This window comes from Ananas comosus, linkage group 2 (assembly GCF_001540865.1).
Source record: "Ananas comosus cultivar F153 linkage group 2, ASM154086v1, whole genome shotgun sequence".
NCBI classification, from domain to species: Eukaryota; Viridiplantae; Streptophyta; class Magnoliopsida; order Poales; family Bromeliaceae; genus Ananas; species Ananas comosus.
The window spans coordinates 81,552-104,803 of NC_033622.1; the positions used below are offsets into that span (position 1 = coordinate 81,552).

The 23,252-nt window shown below is 36.4% G+C and overlaps 3 protein-coding genes across 8 annotated transcripts; 2 read left to right on the top strand and 1 right to left on the bottom strand.

Annotated features, from left to right (window-relative positions):
- On the bottom strand, positions 364–6,534 carry LOC109706531 (nucleolar protein 12-like). Of its 2 annotated transcripts, XM_020227437.1 has the most exons (12): positions 6,102–6,534; positions 5,395–5,495; positions 5,205–5,304; positions 4,907–5,113; positions 4,721–4,814; positions 3,626–4,115; positions 3,317–3,458; positions 3,123–3,228; positions 2,389–2,444; positions 1,615–1,721; positions 1,427–1,514; positions 364–1,100 (listed from the first exon to the last, which is right to left on the bottom strand). In XM_020227437.1, the coding sequence occupies exons 1-12, from the start codon at positions 6,243–6,245 to the stop codon at positions 948–950; spliced, it is 1,788 nt and encodes a 595-aa protein (XP_020083026.1). In that variant the 5' UTR covers positions 6,246–6,534; the 3' UTR covers positions 364–947. The 2 variants fall into 2 exon arrangements, with proteins under 2 accessions (XP_020083026.1, XP_020083027.1); XM_020227438.1 differs by lacking the exon at positions 3,317–3,458 and having other exon boundaries at positions 3,856–4,115.
- LOC109706484 (ranBP2-type zinc finger protein At1g67325-like) lies at positions 7,012–15,841 on the top strand. 5 transcript variants are annotated; one of them, XM_020227323.1, is made up of 10 exons: positions 7,012–7,203; positions 8,143–8,255; positions 8,366–8,420; positions 8,848–9,127; positions 9,361–9,431; positions 9,624–9,675; positions 9,782–9,885; positions 10,635–10,665; positions 12,297–12,448; positions 13,676–15,340. In XM_020227323.1, the coding sequence occupies exons 1-10, from the start codon at positions 7,195–7,197 to the stop codon at positions 13,805–13,807; spliced, it is 999 nt and encodes a 332-aa protein (XP_020082912.1). In that variant the 5' UTR covers positions 7,012–7,194; the 3' UTR covers positions 13,808–15,340. The 5 variants fall into 5 exon arrangements, with proteins under 5 accessions (XP_020082912.1, XP_020082915.1, XP_020082917.1 ...); XM_020227326.1 differs by lacking the exon at positions 13,676–15,340 and adding an exon at positions 15,743–15,841 and having other exon boundaries at positions 7,013–7,203; XM_020227328.1 differs by having other exon boundaries at positions 7,016–7,203; positions 8,143–8,188.
- On the top strand, positions 15,784–20,018 carry LOC109706483 (stAR-related lipid transfer protein 7, mitochondrial-like). Its single transcript, XM_020227322.1, has 6 exons — positions 15,784–16,082; positions 16,990–17,134; positions 17,727–17,987; positions 18,851–18,932; positions 19,145–19,341; positions 19,443–20,018. Exons 1-6 carry the CDS (start codon positions 15,820–15,822, stop codon positions 19,752–19,754), a joined length of 1,260 nt encoding a protein of 419 aa, XP_020082911.1. The 5' UTR covers positions 15,784–15,819; the 3' UTR covers positions 19,755–20,018.

Here is a 23,252-nt window from a genome sequence, read left to right on the forward strand (position 1 = left end):
TTAGTGAAGCAATCCTCTCTCTCCGAAGTTTTGATTGTTTGTTCTTATTTAGGCTCAAGTATTTTGAGCTGCTTCAATTTCGGAGAGTTGATGAAGTACAAGTACTGACGTAAATCCTCACCGAGGGGGACTCTGCAGTTTATGCACGTGCACATGAATGTTTGTCTGACACTGCTCTCTTATCTTACCAGTTGATTAGAGCAACTTATGGAACGCTCCAGAGGCTCCCCCTTCATCTATCTTAAACCCACAACAAAACAGATGTATAATTTGATGATGTGCAAATAATATACAGTTACTCCTGTTTTTCGGTTTATACTAATTGGTTGATTGAAATAGAAATGATGATAATAAAATAAGGTATACTGTAACGTATCAACTAAGACAAGGGGAGTTGTTACAGCTTACAGGAGCTTCTAGTAATCATAGCAGTAGCACTATAGCACTAGATCTTCCAACAACCCTGTCCTGTGCCTGTGCTTCGGCAATGCATTCTTTACTCCAGAATTTTATGAGCGACGCCAAATGTAATTTTACATGCTAAATGTACCCATCAGTGACAACATCCGAAGTCCTATTCCTTAAAAGAATACACAAAGCAGGGCAGATGAAAAGGAAAAGTAAGAGGATGGATTACAGGCAATTCGAAGGATGCATTACACGCACTTGCAATTGGAAGAGAACATCTGTTTCCTCAGCTGGCTGCACCCTCATAAATGAATCCGCAGTTCAACAGTGCAAACCCCCTGCTACACAGGCACTTTCTCTTATCTTCTCTAATGGTCGTACTTCATGTGCTCTAGGATCTTTGATCCACAACAAATAATAGAGCTTGAACACCTCTTAAAATAGAATTCAACATGATAAATTTTGTTCTACAGAGTGGATTTTTTATCTACTCTTTGGCCTTTCAAGATTGCTGTTCATTAGTGGCGGCAGAAGCAGCATCACGATTCACGCCTCCATTGCAGGTGAGAGGTCGCACTGTGTTTTTGATAAGGTGGCTTCTGGAATGGTTGAGAAGACCATGGTTGCAGAGGCTTTGTTGCTTGCTGAGCTGGCACCAGAAACCCAGGTGGCGTGTCTGCCTTATGCATTACCTGAACAGGAATCATGCATGAAAACACGAGAAAATGAAAATGACATGATTCTGTACTCTCGTTTGCCAGGCATAATGTAATGTCTTAAGACTAAGCCTCGGTGCATTACTCCAATACACAGTGGAAAATCCAATGGTTACTGAAGTTTCGGTTGGCGAAACGTAATGCTGTCAAAATCAGGTTGATACAGCCTTTTGACCAAATCCTTCTTGTGGGTAAAGGGACTATCTAAATTGAAATCCATTTGGGCATTTATCCTACTAATTGATTGATGGTGAAATTGAAGCATCTTTCAAGATATCATAATGAAGAAAGTAAAGCCATACCATCAAAATTCGAGAGAAAAATGAGGTCCCATTCATTGATACAGCCTTGTCAACTGAATCCTTGCTTTTGAAAACAATGTATGCCGCCCTGAAAGGGTAACTACATCAGGTTGCATCATTTTTGGGTTGCACAAAATATCCAATTAATCATGTACTTATTTAGAAAAAGTAATTGAATTGTATTATACCCTTTTGGTTGACCAGTTATCGTGTCGGTTAACATGATAACCTTGATGATTGCACCACACTTCATAAAATGAGACATTAATGCTTCTTTTGAAGCTGCAAAATGTACCTAAGAAAACATTCTCATGTCAAAAGTACATTTGTTGGTTAGTTTTTACCAGCAAAAGACAAAGTATAGCACAAAAGTATAGCAACAGCTACGAACAATCAACATTTTGGAGAACCTATTTTTAATTTTTATTTTGAGTAAAGCCCACAGGTCAACATTTTGGCCAACTATTATCACCAAACAATCAAGTAACATCAAACCACACCGCAAAACTGAAAAGCATGGTTATTGGAGTATGTTGACTATCAGTGTATGGCATCTCCAATCATTTTGTTTGAGTCCAAAAAAATCGCCACAAATTTACATGCAAATCAGACTTCACAATATCAATTTTCATTATCAAATATCTAGATGCATCCCCCTAGATAATTTTCAGATAACAAAGCTAAACATAAGCTCCTACTGTGTTGCATCATATATATCTAATATGACAAACATTCTAAAACGTAAGGAACACAGTACTTCTATTTGTAGCCTGGAAAACATGTATATAAGGCCATTCTCCATGAAATTATTCCTAGAATCATGTAATTACTCTACACGTCTATATATGTAATGCTGATGTCCGTCAAAAACCATGCTTATTCACTAGGCTTGAGGAACTGAAGCAGAAGCATAGGACAATTAAGAAACAGAGGTAGAAAGGTTTTGATTCTGATTACACTACATTTGTCACAAGAACCGTCCTTGATTCAGTATCTTCCTCCTGATTATTCTGTGGGCCTGCAGAAAGCAAAAAGAACGATGCAAAAGTTTCATGTTTACTATGACATCTTCAGATGAACAAGAAAAACTATATATACACGTTCAGTCAAATATCTAGGCATATTCACTTCACTGCCTTATGTCTCAACAAATTGGCAAAAGTACATAAAATAAAGATTGGTCATTAGATAAAATCTATGTCATTTTATTGTGTACAACTTTCTTCTAGTTTTCTTCTTTGCAGTTTTGAAAAACTTTGAAAATCAGGACAAGCACAATATACACAATTAAGAAGAAAATGGCATTTGACATGAAGTGATACCAGTTTCACTGTAAGAGATGTTTCATTAATCAAATGTCTGAGTAAAGAAATCATCGTTCTGTTGAATTTGACAGACTGAAAATCTTTACTCGATATCTCTATAATCATGTAAACTTGGTGATTCAACCAAACTTTGAGCAGTTTAAGTAACATCATCTCACAATAGCATACATCTGTATCTGAAGTATTAGCAAAAGCAAAGAAAGCTTAAGATTTCAAAAGTCATAAAAATTAAAAAGAATCACAAGCACATCCCAAACACATATTACATTCCACGTATCAAACATGTAAGAAGCCATACATCTGAAAAAGGCATCTTCTTTAACAGTGCTTAAAGAAAAGAGTAACTCTAATGATCAGATGCAACTAAGAACCTGGTTGGGCTTTTATTATTGCATTACTCATTTCTGCTTGCTTTGAGCGTAACTTGAGCATATTGATTTGTACTTGACGCAATTTTGATTTCACATCCAGCATTTCCTGCATGAAAATTTAAAGAAAAGTATGCTCTAAATAAATATTCAGAGATTGAGAAATTTTGAACTTCTACAGCATTAATATCTCTTACATCTTGCATGGAGTTATTGTTGCTGTTTCCATTTTCTGAGGTAATAAGAAACTCAGGTTTAGCTGATGCCCGACTACTAACTTGCAACACATTTTGCACAACACTTGAAGATTTTACCCCAGGATAACCTTTAGCCTCAGGTCTAAACTCATTCAAGTAGAAAAAGAATACAACAAAAAGAATGGAAAAGTCAAAAGATGGCAAAAGGTTAAGAACGAAAGTCAAATTAAAAGGGACCTCCCGTATTGTCTTTTCTTCCTGTATTTTCTAAAAAAAAAAAAAAAATCAAGCTCTCTCGAATGGCCATACTTGAATGGTAGGTTTCTATCTGGCTTCTGAACTGCTTCCCTACCAGGAAAATGACTTCCCTTGAAGTGAGAAAAGGTCGAATTGAAGTGCCTCTTTCTTTTAAGATTGTCGACATGATCGTGAGGGTGAATATCATTAACATTATGCTGTTGTAGTTCAACATCTTCCACATGGTTGTCGGAAATGATTTCACTACAGCTTTTGTTGACCATAGAAAATTTTCTACTTACATCCTCATTTAGTTTTCCATAAGGCTCGACCGATGCCAACCAAGGCTTTTTATGTTTTTCTTCGTTATCGCCATAAAGGTAAGTATTTTCTCTACTTAAGAGATCATCTTCCACGCTACGCTTCCCCAGTCTGTCCCAAACATTACCACGCCTCTTGGTAGTAGGTTGAGGTACTTCTGCCTCTTCAACATCCATGGCTTTCAAAGGCAACCTTCTTGCAGTAGCATTTACAGCATTAAGATGCCTCAATTGAAAATCTTCTGCAAAGAGAAAAAGACATAAAACAACTGTCATATCATTTAAACAGAAAAGGCAAAGCCAGCATGTTACTCATTTAAAAAAGGGAATATGGATGGATAGTCCCTGTAGTATCCTGATACAGCAATTAATGCCTGCACTTAAGTAAACACTTGGGTCCTTGAACTTGTTCATTTAATGCAATGACATCCTAGCCTGTAAAAGAAATCTGAGAAACAAACAACTATTCCTAGAAAATTGCCTTTTAAAGCCTATTTCAAGTACACTTAAATAAGGAAGTCATTTTGCAGAGGATCCCCCTTTGGAACCAGGAAAACTTAGATTTTATTTACAGTGAGTGATCGAATTTGTAAAAGGACGTACAATCTCAGGATTGAAGTCCTTAAACGATACAGGGACCAAACCACACTTTTGGGATACTAGATCAACTGTCCGTACACCTTACATTAAAAATTCCTATACAACGGTGTTGCAGGAGCCCACAGTACATGAGGGATGAGTTTATCCTCGTTATTTAAACATTAACAAAGATTTAAGCATATTCTACTCAATAGTTCACATTTGCACAAATGCCCTAGTACTAAAAAACGAAAATGTCAAAACTTGCCTTTGTGAACCGATTGTGTACTCCTTGCAACCAGTTCTGAATTCACTAAAGGAGATCTTCCTGAAGCTACGACAATCGAATTATTTTGAGCTATCTGTTCTATCATATGGAACGACGAAGTTAGATACCCCAGCCTTTTTTAGAAATTAACTTGATAAACTAAGACAAAAGGCTTAGTCCATCGACCTTATGATGCTGACTCTCATACCGAAGGCGTCGGTCACAACGATTTAAAATTTCAGGAGAATATATCTTGCTAGAAGATGTTGTATATCTTTGAACTCCATTGTGAGTTTCAAATGTTTGGTTTAGTGATCCCCCAGCATTGACTTCATTTGTATTTGCACAAGTCAAGTTAGGATTCTCTGCTGGTTCATGCAACCCATCTTTAGACTGTGAAAATACAGTAAATAAATTATCTCAGTCAAAATACTTGGAGCTATTGTTTGACAATAGATGTTAGCAAGTACAGATCTAGTATTACCAAAATATCACTGCGGCCACTTGTTACCCCAGTTTGATGATTTGAAGAGTCAAAAGGCGGATCTGAAACCTTGGTCTCTTTATTTAGGTAATTCCACAGCCTGCAGTGGGTCAAAATTATATAAGCTAGCAAACTTGAAAAAAAAAAAGAGAGATCAAATGGAACAAAAGAGGTTCGCAATTAAAAATACCATGCCACAAATTTTGCACTGTCATCTCCCAGAAATGCCTCCAGGTCATCGCGGGCTTGATTTTGATTTTTGCCATTGCAGACAAGCACTACAATGTACTCCTTGAATTAATAGGGGAAGCAAGAAAGAGATCAGTCTCAACGAAACATAAAAGTGAAGCAACGAAGTCTGCAATAACACTGAATATCATACAGACAATGCGTTACCAAATTTGTTCGGTGTAGCAGTGATTCAGTAAAGATTATATAGCATAAATATTTACTTACGATAGCATAAATACTTACTGCTGCAGCCTAATAGAGCGAAAGGCTCATCTCAACACCAGTTCATAAGAAGAAACTACAAAGCTCATTTTAGAACCTCGTAAAGGAGTCTATAGCACCTCAAGCACGAGCGAAAGGCTCATCTCAGCGCGAATGCATACGAAGAAACTACTACTACTACTGCTTAGCAATAATGATGATACATACATACAAAGCACTCTAGATTGAGACAAATCTATCATATGGAAACACGTGTTCGCGGAGGAATCACAAATTCACACGAAGAAACTAGTACCCGATCCACAGTGAAAGAAAGCAAGTACGTACGAATCAACACTAGCAGCTAGATCGAGACAAATCTATCAAATGCGAATTTGCATACGTATTGCGTGAGGAATCGGAATCGGAATCGGAATCGGACGAGGTTAGGGTTGTAAGGTGTACCGCGAGAACGTCGTCGGAGTAGTCGCCGAGGAAGTGGAAGAGCTCGTCGGCGACGGCGGCGCGGAGCTTGTCGGCGACCGGAGATCTCCGATCCATCCCGAACGATCGCGGCGTTGAGTCCCACGACAACACTGTCTCCTCCATCAATACTCCTACTCCTACCTCCACACCCCCTCTCTCTAGGTCTCTTTCTCCCTCTCTAATGGCGATTCGATCGGATTCGATTGCTCCTTGTGGGTGAGAACTACAGGGAGGGAGGAGGAGAGCTTCGGCTCTGTGGATAGGGAAGAGGGAGGTGCGAAGAGACCTTTCTAGTACTTTCTCACTCTCATATGATCATATCGCGCTCTCGTTCCCCGCGGAGCCGGAGCTGGGGCGGACGAGGATAGTGTGGTGGATTATCTTTCTGATGATCCGACGGCTGCGGAGGATGATGCTTCTTTCATCGTTATGATGTGTACAGAATACTTTAATTTTTTAAAAATTAATTTTTTATGAAAAAAAGTTATTACTTATTAAGAAGGAAGGTGAATTCTTAAATTTTATATTTTAAAAAATTTTACGAAAACTTTTATTTTCTGCCTTGTCAGATTTTTATAATAAAACAAATAATTTTTTTTTTCATAATTTTGACATTTTATTTCCAAAAATTTTTAAAACAAAATAAATTCTTCTTGACCCGGCGCGGCCCAGGGCCGTTTATGGACGGCTGTGCCGGGCCGTCGGGCCCCCACTCGTGCCGTGCTGCAACCCGACCCGAGGCCGTGCCGTCCCTATCACTACCACATAGCCTTACTTAATTAATTAAATACTATTTAATTTGATTATTTAATTAATTAGATTTATCTAATTTTAAAATTAACTAAAATTTTCATAAAATCCTGCGAGACGATCACCACCGTCCACATCGCCCCCACAAATTATCAAAAGCTTCAAAACCCTAGCTGGGCTCGCTTGCACCTGATTAGCAAACCCTTTTCCTCTGCCCCTCTCTCTACACTTCTTCTCTCTTGCCCCCTTTTATTCGATTCGGAACCGATCCTGCACTGACGCTCTCTCTCTTTCTCTCTCCCTCTCGTGATCTCTAGTCGCCATGTCTCAGGTATTCTCCTCACCCTAAGGAATCGTTTTTTACTTCTATTTTTTTTCGTTTTTTCCCTCTTTTTCCCGGCGATTTATCGATTCTTTTCGCTTATTTCGATCTCTTTTTTCGCCAATATATCCAAGATTCGATCGGTGTTCAATCGTAGATTCTGTACAAGTGGCTGTTAATCTTAATGTTCACGCACAATTTTTCATGATGCTGTCAAAATTAATCGGCAGTGATGATGTGTCCTGTGGATTACTTGATCCATTTGGTTTCTAGATGTTTCTGATCTCTCACTTCGATTTTTTGGCGATGCTAACTGCACTCTTGGACATAAATTTTGCGTTTGATTTGGATTCTTAGGGAAGAGCTATTCTGTTATATATGGATAACAATAATGGTCGTGTGAATAATCCGGGATCAAATGAGGAATAGCACTTTTCACCACCTTCCCAATCTCGCATAGCAAACTCCAAATCCTTTTGGAAACTTGGTATATTTTTTCTGGTAGGGAGGGCAAATATTTTGTCAACCCTAATTTTGTTAGGGTAGAAATGTATGGAGATCTCCCGACTGTATCTGATTTGAATACAGTCCTCAGCTTTACTTTTACCTTTTACCTTCGTGTGGTTTGATTTCAGTGATTTTAGTTAGTTAAATTTAGGACTTCATCAAACTTGACGATGATTTTGTTAAAAGTAGCAGCTTTACTTCGTTTTCGCCGAGGGTTCCATCATTATGGCTGGAATTTCTTATTTAAACGGAGTAAGTAATTTCAGAATAAGCAAATGTTGGAGGGGTGTCAGTCGAAAAAGAAAAAGAAGAAGAATAGGCTTATTTCCAAATGACGTATAACTGGGCGGTCTTTGTATAATTTTATATATTTGTTAATGAGTCAAGATGTAATTAGTTTGTAAGACCATTGCATCCACTTTGTTGCGCTGTGTTTGGTAGGTGGATAACAGGAACTCTTCTGCTGGCAAGCGTGCTCGAACTGATGGTAATTACATGCTCACTCGTTTTTTTCCTATTGAAATTACATGGTTAGTGATTAAGCTGGCTCTAAGGTAAGAAAATTACTGAACTTCACTCTTTTTCAAAAAAAAAAAATGATAGGTGGTCGCCGAGAAGATGATTGGACATGCCCTAACTGCGGTAATGTGAATTTCTCATTCAGGACAACTTGCAATATGCGGAATTGTACACAATCAAGGCCCGTGGATCATAATTCGGTGAGTCTGCTGTCCCTTTTAAGGTGATTGTTGTAGCTTGAAGGGCTTATGTATGAGAAACTACTGCCTTGACCTGGTCCACCATAAACTAACCCTGAAACCCTAGCTGTAAAGGGCTAAGAATCAAATTGTAAACTATTGGGTGTTATTTACAACATCTGAAATGCCCATATAAATGAAATCATAGCTTTTGAATATCAACTGGTGGATGCCTAAATGATAGGTTTCTGAATTTTTCGTTTCCAATATTTAGGTCTTTTCCATGTTGTGGTCACATCTAATGGTTCATATTTTTGATTCTGGGTCTTTGTGGTCTAGCGGATATGGGAACTATTGTTGAATATTATAGAGAATATACTATCCTTTTTTTTCGAAGTATTAGTTGCCATGCTTAGTTTTGAGCTAAAGCTCTATTATTGTCCTGCAGAAGCCTGCTCCAAAGCCTCTGCAAGCTCCGCCCCCTTACACATTCTCCCCAGGTTATATGGGTTCTGCAAGTCCTTCTTCAATGTACCTTGGTGCTCCCCCTTATGGTACCTCACTCTATAGTAGGCCAGCAATTCCTCCCTATGACCTACCACCTCCTTATGGGGGAGGTTCTGCTTATCCTTATGAATATGGCCGCCGTCTCTCTGTTGGCAGCCCATACGGGCCCATGCATATCCCTGGACCACCTCCTTATTCTGGTGGATCTATGATGGGAACAGGTTGGTGTTCTTTTTCTTTAGAACTGCCATTGTTATTTACAAGAAAGAATTTAGATGTTCCTGCTATCCTGTTTGTATACTCGCTTATCAGCATGCTCAAAGTAGCAAGTTTACAACCAATTTTAAGTTACTAGTTTTGCGTGCTGTGAGCTTGTTGAATGCCAGTGTAAGTGCCTTCAATTTTCTCATATCTTGGTCGATCAACTAACTGTGTATATGTTTTTACACCTTAGGTGGTATGTATGGCATCCCGCCGCCTCTTGACAGATATGGCTTAGGTTTGCATATGGGTCATGGTGCTATGGTAAGTTGTGCTGCTGTGGCCTTTCGGTCATACTTTAATGCTACAAATTAGCGAAAATATTTTTATTGTTCTCTAAATGCTCAATTGTTAGAACTATGTGCATTTTATATTTACTCATAGCAATCATATTCTCTAGAGCATTCAATTTTTCTATTCATAAAATAGTGGTGATTTCATATTCAATTTATGAAGGGTGCAAGGCCTGGATCATATCTGGATGAGAGCTCTCAAAAGAAGGTTTCAGGTTTGAAACTGGATGTTTTGCTTTATCACAGTAATTTTTTCTTTTAATATTGTGCTCTTTTTTTTTTGGTGTAAAACTTGATTTTTGGTTCAAATTTACCTTGCAGCACGTGATAATGACTGGACATGCCCTAACTGTGGCAACAATAACTTTTCTTTCCGAACTGTTTGTAATATGAGGAAGTGCAATACCCCAAGGCCTGGAAGCCAGGTAACTGCAAAATTCTTGCGACTGGTGAAAAAAATCCTCTCGTAGTTTTTTGAACTGAGTTGATTGTGCTAAATATCAAGAATGGATAATTTTTTGCCCCAGCATTGTTTGCATTGGTTACGAAAAAAAATGACTACACTGTGTGTTCTGGATTAAGCTAAATATCAATAATAGGTAACTTGAGGCCCCTGCTATATCCACATTGGATACAAAAAATGACTACATTTGTGTAAAACCTCATGGAGTTATGGGGTATATCTTTAGCTGTTTGTTTTCTTTAAAATAAAAGCAATAATTTTAGATATGGCTTGGATGCATTATGGATACTTCTTGGATATTGAATGGAGAAGATTATGATATTTCTTAATGATAAAATGCCCTAATGGAAGAGCTAACGATGAAATGCATTTTTTTAAACAATTGATTATGTGATATGTATGATTAGTGATTGCTGTAGAGCTATGGTTTTTTGTTCTGTATTTTCCTATGTCAAGTTATCATTATAACTTTTAAACAAATGAAAAATAAAAAACACATGCAACATTATAGGCCACGGGTAGTATGAGTGATAAAATATTCTTATTTGAAGATATCATATCATTCCATATGTTGAAGATAGAAAATATTGCAAATCCTAATAGTAGTAGCTAAGAAATAGAAAAAGGTTGGTACTTTTTTAGTTATCAGTATTGTTTTCACATTGATGTTGTAAAATGCAAACTTACAACTTTTTCCTTTGACTTTTGCAGGGTTCAAGATCTGAAACTTCAAAAGGTTCCAGTAAGTCTAGCACTTTTTTTTTTATAATGTCAATCAGCATTTGAAGGTGCTACACAATTGCAAAAATCCAAACACTTTTGACATTTGCAAAGCATAATTTTAAAAGACTATTAATGACTGGACGCTATCCTTTTTGAGTTATTGTTCTGTCTCGCAAATTGATGCAAATGATGTATGTAGATGTAAGATGCAATTTTCTGATAGCTGTAAAAAAAAGGAACCATAAAGGGATTTATATTAATAATAATGATGAAAAAAATGGAAGGATTATACTATTTCTGAAGAACAGGTGAAAACAAGAAAATTCTATAGTCGATGTTATTTGGATGGCATTCTGGTATAGGAATAGAAAAAACCAGAAAAAAGGGTTTATTGTTTGCTTGCGGAACATCCTAGTTCAGAGAGATGTAGTAATTGCAGGAATGCAACATATGCCGATGAATAATTCAAAGAGGGTTTTTTGAGAAATTATGCTGAATACTGATTTATTCATTTATCAAGTATGAAAATAAATCCTATGTCCATATATATGTATTTCATGCAGTAAGTTGTCAGTTCCAAATGAAGAAATTAGAGCAAGAATTGAAGAATGCAGAAGTTGCTCAGAGGAGGAAAGGGAAAGAAAGGAAAAAGGAAAAAGGAAAAAAAAAAAGGGTAGAAAACTAGAGAAGAATATTGAACGTTAGAGAAGATAGATTCTCTTATACATATAGGAATATTTTGATGCCTGAATGTCTCGTTTAGTTGAGGAGCAACGAAAGATGACTATTTGTGAGAAAGAAGGATCTAGTAATCAAACTCATTAAGGATATGGTAAATCACCTCATAGGTGGAATCTACTAACAAAATGAGGAGAATAAGTAAGACTTGATAGCTAAACAGCACACTTCTATTGACAGTAGGAAGCGCCAATAGGAGACAAGTTATTATGGGCTAGCATGTTGCAACTTTGATTTTGATCCAAAATGTGGGGAATTTATATTTAACTGTTGTATGCTGGCATAAAGAATCCAGCTGGGAAAGAAAACAGGGCTATAAGTCTAATGGCCTCATCTATTGACAGTAGGAAGCGCCAATAGGAGACAAGTTATTATGGGCTAGCATGTTGCAACTTTGATTTTGACCCAAAATGGGGGAATTTATATTTAACTGTTGTATGCTGGCATAAAGAATCCAGCTGGGAAAGAAAACAGGGCTATAAGTCTAATGGCCTCATCTGCGCATTGTTTTGAGAAGAATTGACTTGGGTACTGGTAAAGAAAATAAGGGCCTACTGGAATAACTTATGTAACCTGCTAGTTTTAGCCCTCGATTCCCCATCATTGTGTAATTGAGGTATTATGCCTCAAGGTAATGTTATTTATAAGATGTTCCATACTAAAGTTACATAAGATAGTGATGAAATACATAAAAAGTGATTAATCCTAATCCAATTTTGGTTTGATTTTTCGGTAATGTGGAGCTGAAATGTCAGAAAGTCAAGGTTGATGTGTAGATCATTATAATATGTAGTATGATTTGTACTATAATACATAGAGCCTATTAAAAGTAGAAAAGTTAAATATTTTTATTCTGTTTAGTTCTCTATATATGCTTAGATAACCATTTCATCTTCTTTGATTTTATTTCAGAACAAAAAATGCCAGATGGTAGCTGGAAGTGTGAAAAGTGTAACAACATAAATTATCCATTTCGGACAAAGTGCAACCGCCAAAATTGTGGCGCAGAAAAGCCGGTTCAAGCAGAGAAACTGAATGAGCTGCCATCTGAGGAGGATGACCAGGTGTGTTGTTGTTGAATATAAATTATTAAAAACACCATTCTTTATTAGCTTATAGTAAATGGTTGTTTCACGTAGTATCCTACATTCATAGAAGGAGGTTTTGAGTTTGAGCCAGTCTAGGCTCCTCTTCTCAATTAATTTCCTCTTATTTAATTTAAGTTCATGTCTTGGGCTTTATCAAAGTCTCGAGCCCAGTTATTAGGTGAAGTACAGGTCCTCTAGTTGCTTAAGCTTCTAGAGTTGTTTACATTTCATATCTCAAAATCACACAAGTTTTTCTTTCCCTTTTTCGAGCATTTACGTTATAGAGGAGAAAGATAGCATTTGGCATCTTAAAATGTCTTCCTTTCAATTCAGTTTTTATGTCCTCTTGTTGCATATATTGATTCATCGTTGTGCTTACTCCTACAGTGAGTCATAGAACAGTTATGAGGGTTGGGATGGTTCAGAGTCGTCCTCAGCGTCACACACTATAAGGGTTGTCTGAGAAGTCAGTCTATGCAGGAGTTCATTTGCTGCGGTGTTTCTGAGTCTCTCCTCCCTCTTGTGAGTTGAGGTCTGAAATCTGAGTTGAGTCAATTGGTAGTAAAACTCTGGTAGTGGTATTTTTAGCAGAACTGTGTTCACATTTGAACTTTCTCTGTTCTAGTGTACTTTTCTTAGTCCATTATCTGCTATGTACTGTTTTAAGTTTAAGATTGACCCATGTGACATTTCACCCTCTGGTTATGTCTTGTTCTGTCAGTTGGGCAATGTAGTTTTGTTGTCCCTCTGCATATCAGTATAATGGCAGTGGTCTACATGCTTTCATAGTTTGGAAGCTTATAGATTTGTTACTTGCTTAAGGCCTATTGTCTTGCTTCTGCTTTCGCTTTCACAAGCAAAACTGTTGTAGAGGGTTTGGCAAAAAAGAAAAATATGGAGCTTTGCTACAGTGGAAAGCAGCAGTGAGATTTTAGCCCAGAAAAATAGGAGCTTCATTTTGGTGCTTCTAAATCTGCTGTGGGGAGAAGTTTTGGAGGGTATTTTAATATGGTGCTTCTGATAGCACAGTTTGGACAATATTTCATCAAGCAAATACAAACATAACTTAGCGAAATGGGCCCTAATTGTGTCAATGGGTGTATTATTATGGATCCTGTGGGTAAAATCCACTTGTATTCTGTAATCAATGGTGGATTCTTACCTAGTAAGATTTTCCTCCTTTTGCTCTCTCTGGACGTCTAGGTGAGAAACCAGTTGCCTCTATGCCTTAGCAAAGTTACTATCAAGCTTTTGAATCATACAGCTCAGTTGTTGATGCGAGGTAATTTCTGTTTTCTTTTCTTACGGATCTTTTTGCATGAACTGGCACAGTAGCCTTATGTTATATAACTGTTTCTTTCTGTTTCTCCATTTTCTATATCATAACTTATCTAGAATTTTGATGCCTTCTCCTTTCATAAAAAATATTGAGGGGACTTACTGAACTTCATCATCCGATTGTATATTGACTTTGTACTGTAAAACTGTAATGTTGGTTACTTTACAGGTCTATGTTTGAGCACTGATTAGCTATCATAACTTAGCGAAAGATTGTGTCGACTTAGTTAATCAAGTTTATATTCTCTTCTAATTTAGTTTAAAGTTGCATTTCCAGTTAATCATCTCCACTACACACAAATACAAACATAACTTGTGATATAGCTTTGTTTAGAAGTTAGTTTAAATTTTTAACACTATGACCTTCGTAAAGCCAGACAGTCATGTTGTATCCCTGGCGTCTTTTTTTCCCTATTATCCTTGCATAAAGGACTACTGTTTTATCTGTTAATAATAAATTATGTTGACATTTGGATAATTGAATTATTAATGTACGCAAATTCTGAAAGGTAATTGTTTAATAGCAATAATATTTCGGATGAGTGTATGTTTATTTTGCCTGTAAGTTTGGTATGAACTCAAATATGTCTGTGAAAGGGTAGGGGGAGAGTAGTGTGCGTCTGGTTCGCATAATGAAGTGGAGAAGATCATTAGCGGACTAGAGCTTGCATGCACTGTTAGTTTAGATTTACTAAACAGCCTCTCGGGCAATATCATCGATCCTGAGAGAAAGCTGTTTTGTGTTTTTGTTGGGTTCTACACTTCTACTAGTGGATAAGGGTATGTGAAGTGGATTGAGGACTGATGAGTGGCTGCCGCCATTTGTTCCACAAAATTTTCTTGTCCACCCCGTCCACCTCATCATCTGCTAACTGGCCAAGTATAATAGTAAATTTGTAGCCATAAATGACTTGAAATTCATACGCAAGTCATTTTGATGTGATGCTGAGTTTTAATGATTGATTTATTTATTATTTATACAACAATCAAGTAGTCTAAAAGTTGCTTTTGTACTGCGGTTATTTTTTTGTTATATAGGAAATAGATTTTTGAAACTTAAGATATTCGGTATATGAGCGGCATAACTTTTAGATTCAAAAGTTATGTTGGAGTTATATTAAACGTGCGGGCGATGATAACACAAGCTTGTCAAGGGAGTGGGTAAAAAGTAAAAACATTGTCTTGCACGAGATGGGTCGTGTGCGCTTGCCATGCATAAATTTGTTTTTGCTTCTTCTTCCCTCTCTCTTTTTTTCCTTTTTTTTTTCTTTTTTTTTTTTTTTGACCATGAATTTTTGATTCACGATGCAAATGGATCCTGACTGATGGAGCTCTCCTGCTGAACCTACCCTGAACGGCGGTCCTGATACGCTGAGAAAATGCTGGATCTGTTTGCATCCTAGTCGAGAATCACTGCTAGAAATCATCGCCTTCTAATTGATTCTCGTTTGGAATTACTGTATCTTTATTATTATCTTTATGAACCAAAGTTCTATGTTATAAGATTTTTCTACTTTGTCTCCTCGGCAATTTTTGACTATCTTACAAGGCACATCTGTTTAAATGCCTATAAGGTACTGTGGCGTAATTTCGTTCTCTTCTAAAGCAAATAATTGGAAAATTAACGACTAGTAAATAATAAGTACTTCAACTACAGGCCTCTTAGTGTTGGAATCCTTTTGGACATTTTTTTTAAAAAAAAATCTTATGATTCTAGGATGTTATTAAATTAACAAATGATATTATTACAATTTAATACTTCAAGAAATTTTATAATAATAAACTTTTATTAACTTGTATAGCTAATTAAGATTTAAAAATTAACAAAATTATCATTGACCGTGGACCACGCTTCGGCGGTGTTTTCTTTTTTTTTCTTTTTCTTTTTTTTTCTTATTCTTTTTTTTTTTTTTGGAACCTGATCGATAAAAGCCGTCCCTTGCTTTTCCCTGAAGAAACAAGTTAAAAAATAAAAATAGCTCCCCGCTCTTCCTCGCTCGTTCGCGAGCATGGCGAAACCCTGCCTCCTCCTCCCATGGAGATCGGCGGGAACAAACCCTAGTTCGAGCGAATTCTGGCGGGAAACCCCCGGCGGAGGGTGGGCCACGGCCGCCGCCGTCATCATCGTCGTCCTCTGGCGCCTCCTCCGCGAGCTCCTCCTTCGCCGCCCCCGCCGCTCCGCCGACCTGGCCGGAGATCCGTCGCTGGAGGAGGTGACGACTCCTTACCCTACCTCGACCTCGACGACGACGACGACGAACCCTTCGATAAGGTTTCGGTCTCGATCTCCCCTCTTTTCGTCCTTGTAGCTATCGCCCTCCTTCCAGTTACATGTAGCTGCTCTTCTTTCGTTATTATTATTATTTTTTTCGTCGTCGTATGTCCTCAATTTGATGCGAGTTACTTCAGTGTGTTGAATTGGGAATTTTTACGAAATTTAACGGCACTTTTGTTTAATTCGTAGGGTTCTGCCTGCTTTTCAGCTGGTGAAACTGTGGATATTGTTGCAATTTGTAAACCAAAGAAATAATAATTCAATTAAAACAAACTAAAATTGAGGGGTCTCCATGCATATTACCCTTCAAATTCGCAAAATCCCGGCAAAATTTGCCTAATTACGCTTTGACTCGCTCAGCTTTAGTTTGATTCCGGAGAAACCTTTAAACCTTAATCCCATTGCAATTTGACCTGCAAAGATGGATATGATGCCAAAAAATATTACTAAGTAATTACCTAATCCTGGTAAGTTCCTTTTCATGCAAAAATGTTACATTTTGCCCACAAAATTTGATATAATCATATAATTAAAAAAGGCTTAATTACAATATACTACACTATACTTTGCATGTTTTTTCTCTTCCTACACTGTAATTTTTTTTTTTTTTTCAAAGGCACTACCCAACTATACTTTTTTCTCAACCTGTACACTATAAGCAGTAAATCTTAAAAACTATTAAAAAACTCGCTATAACATTTGGTAGTTGGTTGGTTTTCTCCGCCAAACTTTATCTGTATTACAAAAGCCAAATTACAACAGGAAGTTAGTGGTTTTTTTTGCACTAAACCAACTTAGGAAAAGTTAATAGATTTCTAGGATTTTAATCTTGATGTTTCGTTTCCTGCTGCTTATTTATTTCAGTATTTTTGCTTAATCTCCTATTAAGTCTTTGCTTTTGCAGGATATCGGAGATCATACCTGACTCTGATCTCAGGAACTTGATCGCGAGCTTGGATGGGAGGCTGGAAGAAAAAGAAAAATGGGAAGATGTCATTTATAAGAAGAATGACAATGTATGCTATAAAGCGTGGTGCTGTAGACCAAAGGTAATTTTGTTAGATGACTCTATTCATGTAATTCTATGTTTTATAGCATTCTTGTTTTATGCTTTTAAGAAGATATTGTCAGTAAAACCTAATCTAAAATTATAGAAGAACTCAATGTGCTATTTGTTTCAAGTATTAGTTGCTAATTTGGTCTGAATTTGACCTCTATTACAATTTCATTTCGTAGTTTCATTATTGTAATTTAGCCCCTAAAGTTTGTTATACATAACAGTAAGTTCGCGTAATATACTAGTAAACTATCTAAAAAAGGCATCATTAAGCAACATTATCAGACTTGTCTTAGTTCAAATCGAAACTTTGAGGATTACAGACAAGTTTGAAATTTGGGTCAAATTTCAAGGACTAAGTTATTATACCTGAAACTTAGAGGATGAAATCGAATTAAGAGCCCAGCTTCACGGACTAGATTGTTACAATTGAAACTCGAAGGATGAAATTGAAATTCAGGTTTTTGCAGATGTCATGTTATGATTTTTTGGATGTCGTTTTATCTGCTCTAATTATTATCTAATAATTGTTTAAGAGATGCTTTTTAGTATTTGTTGATAAGACTTCACTACTGTTCATCCAGGATGGTCCCCCAAAGTATCTCAGTGTTACAACATTTGAGAGATGCTCTACGGAGCTATTAAGAGATTTCTACATGGACAATGAGTATAGGAAAGAGTGGGACAACACTGTGGTGAAGTGCGAGCAACTGCAGCTCGATGAAGCCAGTGGAACAGAGATTGGGCGCATGATTAAGAAGTTTCCACTTCTGACACCAAGAGAGTACATTTTAGGGTGGCGTGTGTGGGAAGGGAAAGATAAGTCCTTTTATTGTCTTATTAAGGTAATGCATTCTTGCCTTATGATTTATGATCATTTGCGTATAAGTTGGGCAGATCCATCCACTATAAGCTGCTTTATCCATGCTGTAAATTCCCATGGATATATTACTGAGTTGACAATTTTGGAATATAATATTGCTTCCATGTGGAGTTTCTTACATCTTTTTGATAACTGACAGTGTTTGAAATTGAAAATTAATAGTATTGTTTATTGGTCACCCTGAATTCAGTTTAAAGACTTTATGAGTTTCGATGAATTTTTATGCATTCCTGCTGAAGTGAAAAGCTGTGAGTTGCTACAAGGATGAGGAACTCACATTTGCAATGGAGAAGTCATATTAATGATGCATCGCTTAAAATATTTTAAGAGTTTTCAATCTCTTTTTGAAGAGCTGGAACTGCCTAAATTGAGAGACTCGGATAGAAAAATTAGTTATCATATTGGTACTTGGTTCTCAGAAGGCCACTTAATCATTGTCCGATATAACTTGTGATGTGATATTATTTAAGCATATCCAGAGGTTTTCTTTTGGGTATCTTGGTATTCAATCACGAGCCTCCTGGGCTTCTATTACTTCCATGTATACAGTAAAAATTGCTAAAGCAACCTCAACAATGTCCATTTTTGCTGGTTTCAGATGCAGGCGCTGAAATATTTTTATGTTGAACTTGCAATTCACAAAACCACAATCTAGTCATTGGAAAGTGCTTTACGAGTATAAATAATTATATGAATCTGACTGTGTACTGCGAGGAATAGTATAGGAGCAAGGCATAAGAATATGTCCCACAATTACCATTATTTAGAGTAATACTTATCAGTGATGATTTAGTTTTCTCTGATAATTTACTCTGATCCTGGCAGGACTGTGAACATCCCATGGCTCCACAACAAAAGAATTATGTTCGTGTGGTTTTTTTAAGATCCGGATGGCATATTAGGAAAGGCAAGCGCATTTCTCACATATAATGTTCGTCGCAATGAGTTTTAATTGGGTGGCAAAGGATAGTTCTCTTACTACTCTATTGTAATCAGTAAAGTGCATGATTGCAAAGAGATTGTTTTATATCACATAATTGATAATATTAGCGAAATGCAATGCTTGAAGACCTGTTATCTATAGCATCATAAATTTTAATCCTTAAATATCTGATGCAGTTCCTGGTAGGGATGCATGTGAAATCGCCATGATACACCAAGAGAATAATGGCATGAATATTGAGATGGCAAAGCTTGCCTTTGCTAAGGGGATATGGAGCTATATATGTAAGATGAACAATGCGCTGCGCCAATACTCTTTCCATGGAGACAGATGCTCGCCTTCAGTTCTTACCATGCGCAGGCTTATTCAAAAGGTTCGGGGCTTCTTTTCCTCACCTAACTTGTGAAATTTCCTTATAATAAGAAGGATTAAAGCAAGACTTGTGAATTATAACCCTTTCTTTTACCGCTCCAGGTTCCACCTTCATTTGAGTCTGATGCTCAGATAAGCCAAGAATCGCCTGAAGCCTCAAGCGACAATTCCACTATCGGGCATTCTACTAGAGATTTGCTGCATTACGAGGTATTGAGGCGGCCTAAAAAGAAATGGATAACAAACGGGCTGTTGGTTCTCGGCGGCATCGTCTGTTTATCCCGAAGCCGCTCCGCCCTGGGGACCCAGGTGGCGATCGCGTGCATTTTGAATAAGCTTATGAACAACCGACAAGGATTGAGCCCGGAAACAGGTCACAGAGGTGCAAGGGTTACCCGAAAACGCAGGCTTTAAGGCTGATCCCCTTCTCTTCAACTGTCATTAGCAGGAAGTCTGCAGCTTGGCTTTAAGTCAGCAGGAAGTCTGCAGCTTGAACAATCGACCTGGTTGGATAATCATGCTCCAACAACAATGCAGGGCTCTTCATGTGTTTTTTTGTAATTCTTACTTCAAGTATGTATCTCAAACTTCCTTCAAACTAGGTTATGTATATTAATGAATGAATTAATGTAATAACTGATATTGTTGTTAAAAAATGTACGTACGAACTTACTCTCATACTCTCATGCTGTGAATAATTTACCGCTTTTTAAATGCCATAAATCGTTTGCCGCCATCTCAAAATATTAAAATTATTTTTAGTGTTTCATATTATATGTTTTTCGGAGTTTCGGATGTATAGAAAATGTATAAGTTCAGTAAAAATGGTAATTCGTCGTTTTTTAAATTGGGTAAATTATTTATTGCTTAGGCTTAGTTTTATAAATAAAAATTTTGGATGTTTATTTTTTCAATTAAAAAAAAATAATCTGTAGTTTTAGAATATATTGATATAGCGAATAGCTTATATCAATATATTCTAAAAGTGGAACATCTAATCCCTAAAATAAAATTAGTTTTAGGCATTTTCTATTAAACATGTGAATTAAAGCGTGCAATTTTTAAATAGATATTTGAAATTTAAAATTTTTAAATTACCATCTAAATTTTCATTATTTTCTAATGTCCCAGTCAATAAGAGGCATAAAGAAAAACTATTAAATCCTACCAAAAAGGTACTCAGGTCAAATTTAAATGCATTGTTGGAGTAAAATTATAATATCAAAAATTTAAAATTTCACTCTCTTTTAATTATGTACAATCTGATTAAAGAGAGAAAACAAAAAAGAAAAAATTGTGGCGAATCTCTCAATTTTGTTATGCTGTCCCAAAAATTTTCCAATTTTTATTACTCCAGAAAAAATTTAAAAAAAAGAAAAAGAAATTCTCTCGCGTTATTAAAAAAAAAAAGGTAAAAAAAAAAAAAAAACACATGACCCAGTGTATATTTCAGGCCCCAAAAGTGAAACTTTCCATTTTGGTCTAATTTACGAGAGTTGCTTTTTTCGACTTTACCTAAAATGGAAAGCTTACCCAAAATGGCAAAAGGTTTTAGACGAACCGGACCGCCCTTGGGCCGGCTCGTTAAGACCCATTTTATTGAAACGAAGTTGTAGGCCGTTATAAGACCCATTTCACTTAGTGGGCCGGATTGGGCCCAGCTCCATGCATTCACCTTCCGTTTTTGGTAAAAGTTACGGAACTTTCCATTTAAGGTAAAGTCGGAAATAGTAAGTCTCGTGAATAGTCCCAAAATAGAAAGTTTCATTTTGCCCAGCTTAATATGAGGCTGTAACTTGCTTTTTTTAAAAAAATTCTTTGGTTGAGGCATTTTTTTTCTTCTTTTTGAGCAATCTAAAATAGATAAATTTGAAGAAAACTCACGGGATTTTTCTTTTTGATTTGTATTAATCAAAAATAGATAACTCGGAGAGCGCTCGCAAGATTTTTTTATTTGTTTTCAATTTTTTTTCTTTTTTTAAGTTAACAGGCTATAATATAGACAATTCTTATGCGTGATTTTAAAAAAATTTAAAAAAACTTATGGCCCAGCATATATTTTCGGCCCCAAAAGTGAAAGTTTCCATTTTGGGCTAATTCACGAGAGTTGCAATTTTCGACTTTACTTAAAATGGAAAGCTTGCCCAAAATGGGAAAAGGAGAAAACGGTGTGTTAGACGAACCGGACTAGGCCTTGGGCCGGCCCGTTAAGACCATTTTATTGAAACGGCTTATCGACCCGTGAACTTGTGGGCCGTTATAAGACTCATTTCCCTTAATGGGCCCGATTGGGCCCAGCTCCGAGCATTAACCTTCCGTTTTTGGTAAAAATTACAGAACTTTCCATTTAAGGTAAAGTCGGAAATAGTAACTCTCGTGAATTGCCCCAAAATGGAAAGTTTTCACTTTGCCGAGCTTAATATCAGGCTGTAACTTGTTTTTTTTTTTTTGCTTTTTTTTTTTTAATTCTTTTGTTGAGGCACTTTTTTTTTTCCTTTTTGAGCAACTATAAATAAATAAATTTTAAGAAAACTCACTGGATTTTTCTTTTTGATTTGTATCAAGATTTTTATTTGTTTTCATTTTTTTTTCTTTTTTTGAGTTAAGAGGCTATAATATAGACAATTCTTATGCGTTATTTTAAAAAAAATTAAAAAAAAAAAAACTTATGGCCCAGCATATATTTCCGGCCCCAATAGTGAAACTTTCCATTTTGGGCTAATTCACGAGAGTTGCTATTTTCGACTTTACCTAAAATGGAAGGCTTACCCAAAATGGCAAAAGGCGAGAACTGTGTTTTGGACGAACTGGACCGAACCTTGGGCCGGCTCGTTAAGATCCATTTCATTGAAGCATCTTTATCGACCTTTGAAGTTGTGGGCCGTTATATGACCCATTTCCCCTAACGGGCCGGATTGGGCCCAGCTCCAAGCATTAACCTTCCGTTTGTGGTAAAAATTACGGAACTTTCCATTTAAGGTAAAGTCGGAAATAGTAACTCTCGTGAATTAACCCAAAATGGAAAGTTTCACTTTTGCCCTTTTTTTTAAATTTTTCTTTTTACGTTTTCCTTTTTGTTTTTTTTTCAAATTTTCTTTTTACCTTTTTCTTTTTTGTTTTTTGGTTAAGGTTCGGGATTGTTATTGTTTTTATCTTAAACAATTAAAAATAGTTAAATTTGGAGAAAACTCACCAGAANTAAAAATAGCTAAATATGAAGAACACTCACCAAAACTTCTTTTATTTATTTAATTTTTTTTTTTATTGAGTTACAGAGGCTATGTTACTCAACTAAGCCCCCCCTTTTTTTTCGTTTTCTTCATTTTCCTTTATTGGTACGAAAACTAAATACCAATAATGATACCAAATACTCTAATTAGGGATTGAAATAAGTTATCCAATATTTTCTATAATCAACAAAAGAAATATTTTATCGTGATTAAAAGCTCAGAATTAATGAAATGTCTAGCATAAAATATCGTATTTTCTCCACCTAATTAATTCGTGAAACAAGAGAACTCATGGAACATACCAAGTCCTTATAAAAATAACTTATTTGACATAAAAATTATCTAATGAAATAATAATTAAGAAATTTGGCCTTTTCCTTTTAAAAGGTCTTGAAATTCACAATGATATTATATTTCATCTACGAGGTAATTAATTTTACTCCCACAAATTAACATCGAAGCACACCAACCCTGATCGCAAGTTAGAAAAGGTTCCGTTCATTAACGTTTAGGCCCATTTAATCATGTTATATGCTTGGTCATTTGTTATGAGCTCAACGTGCAGGCCCATTTAATCAAATGCAACGCCCTTTTATTACTGGGCTAGGCTTAGCTGCTTTTCGTGGTTGGGCTGGGCCCCGATAGCATTCGCTCTTACCTAAGAAGAGGTGTGGTGGCCCAC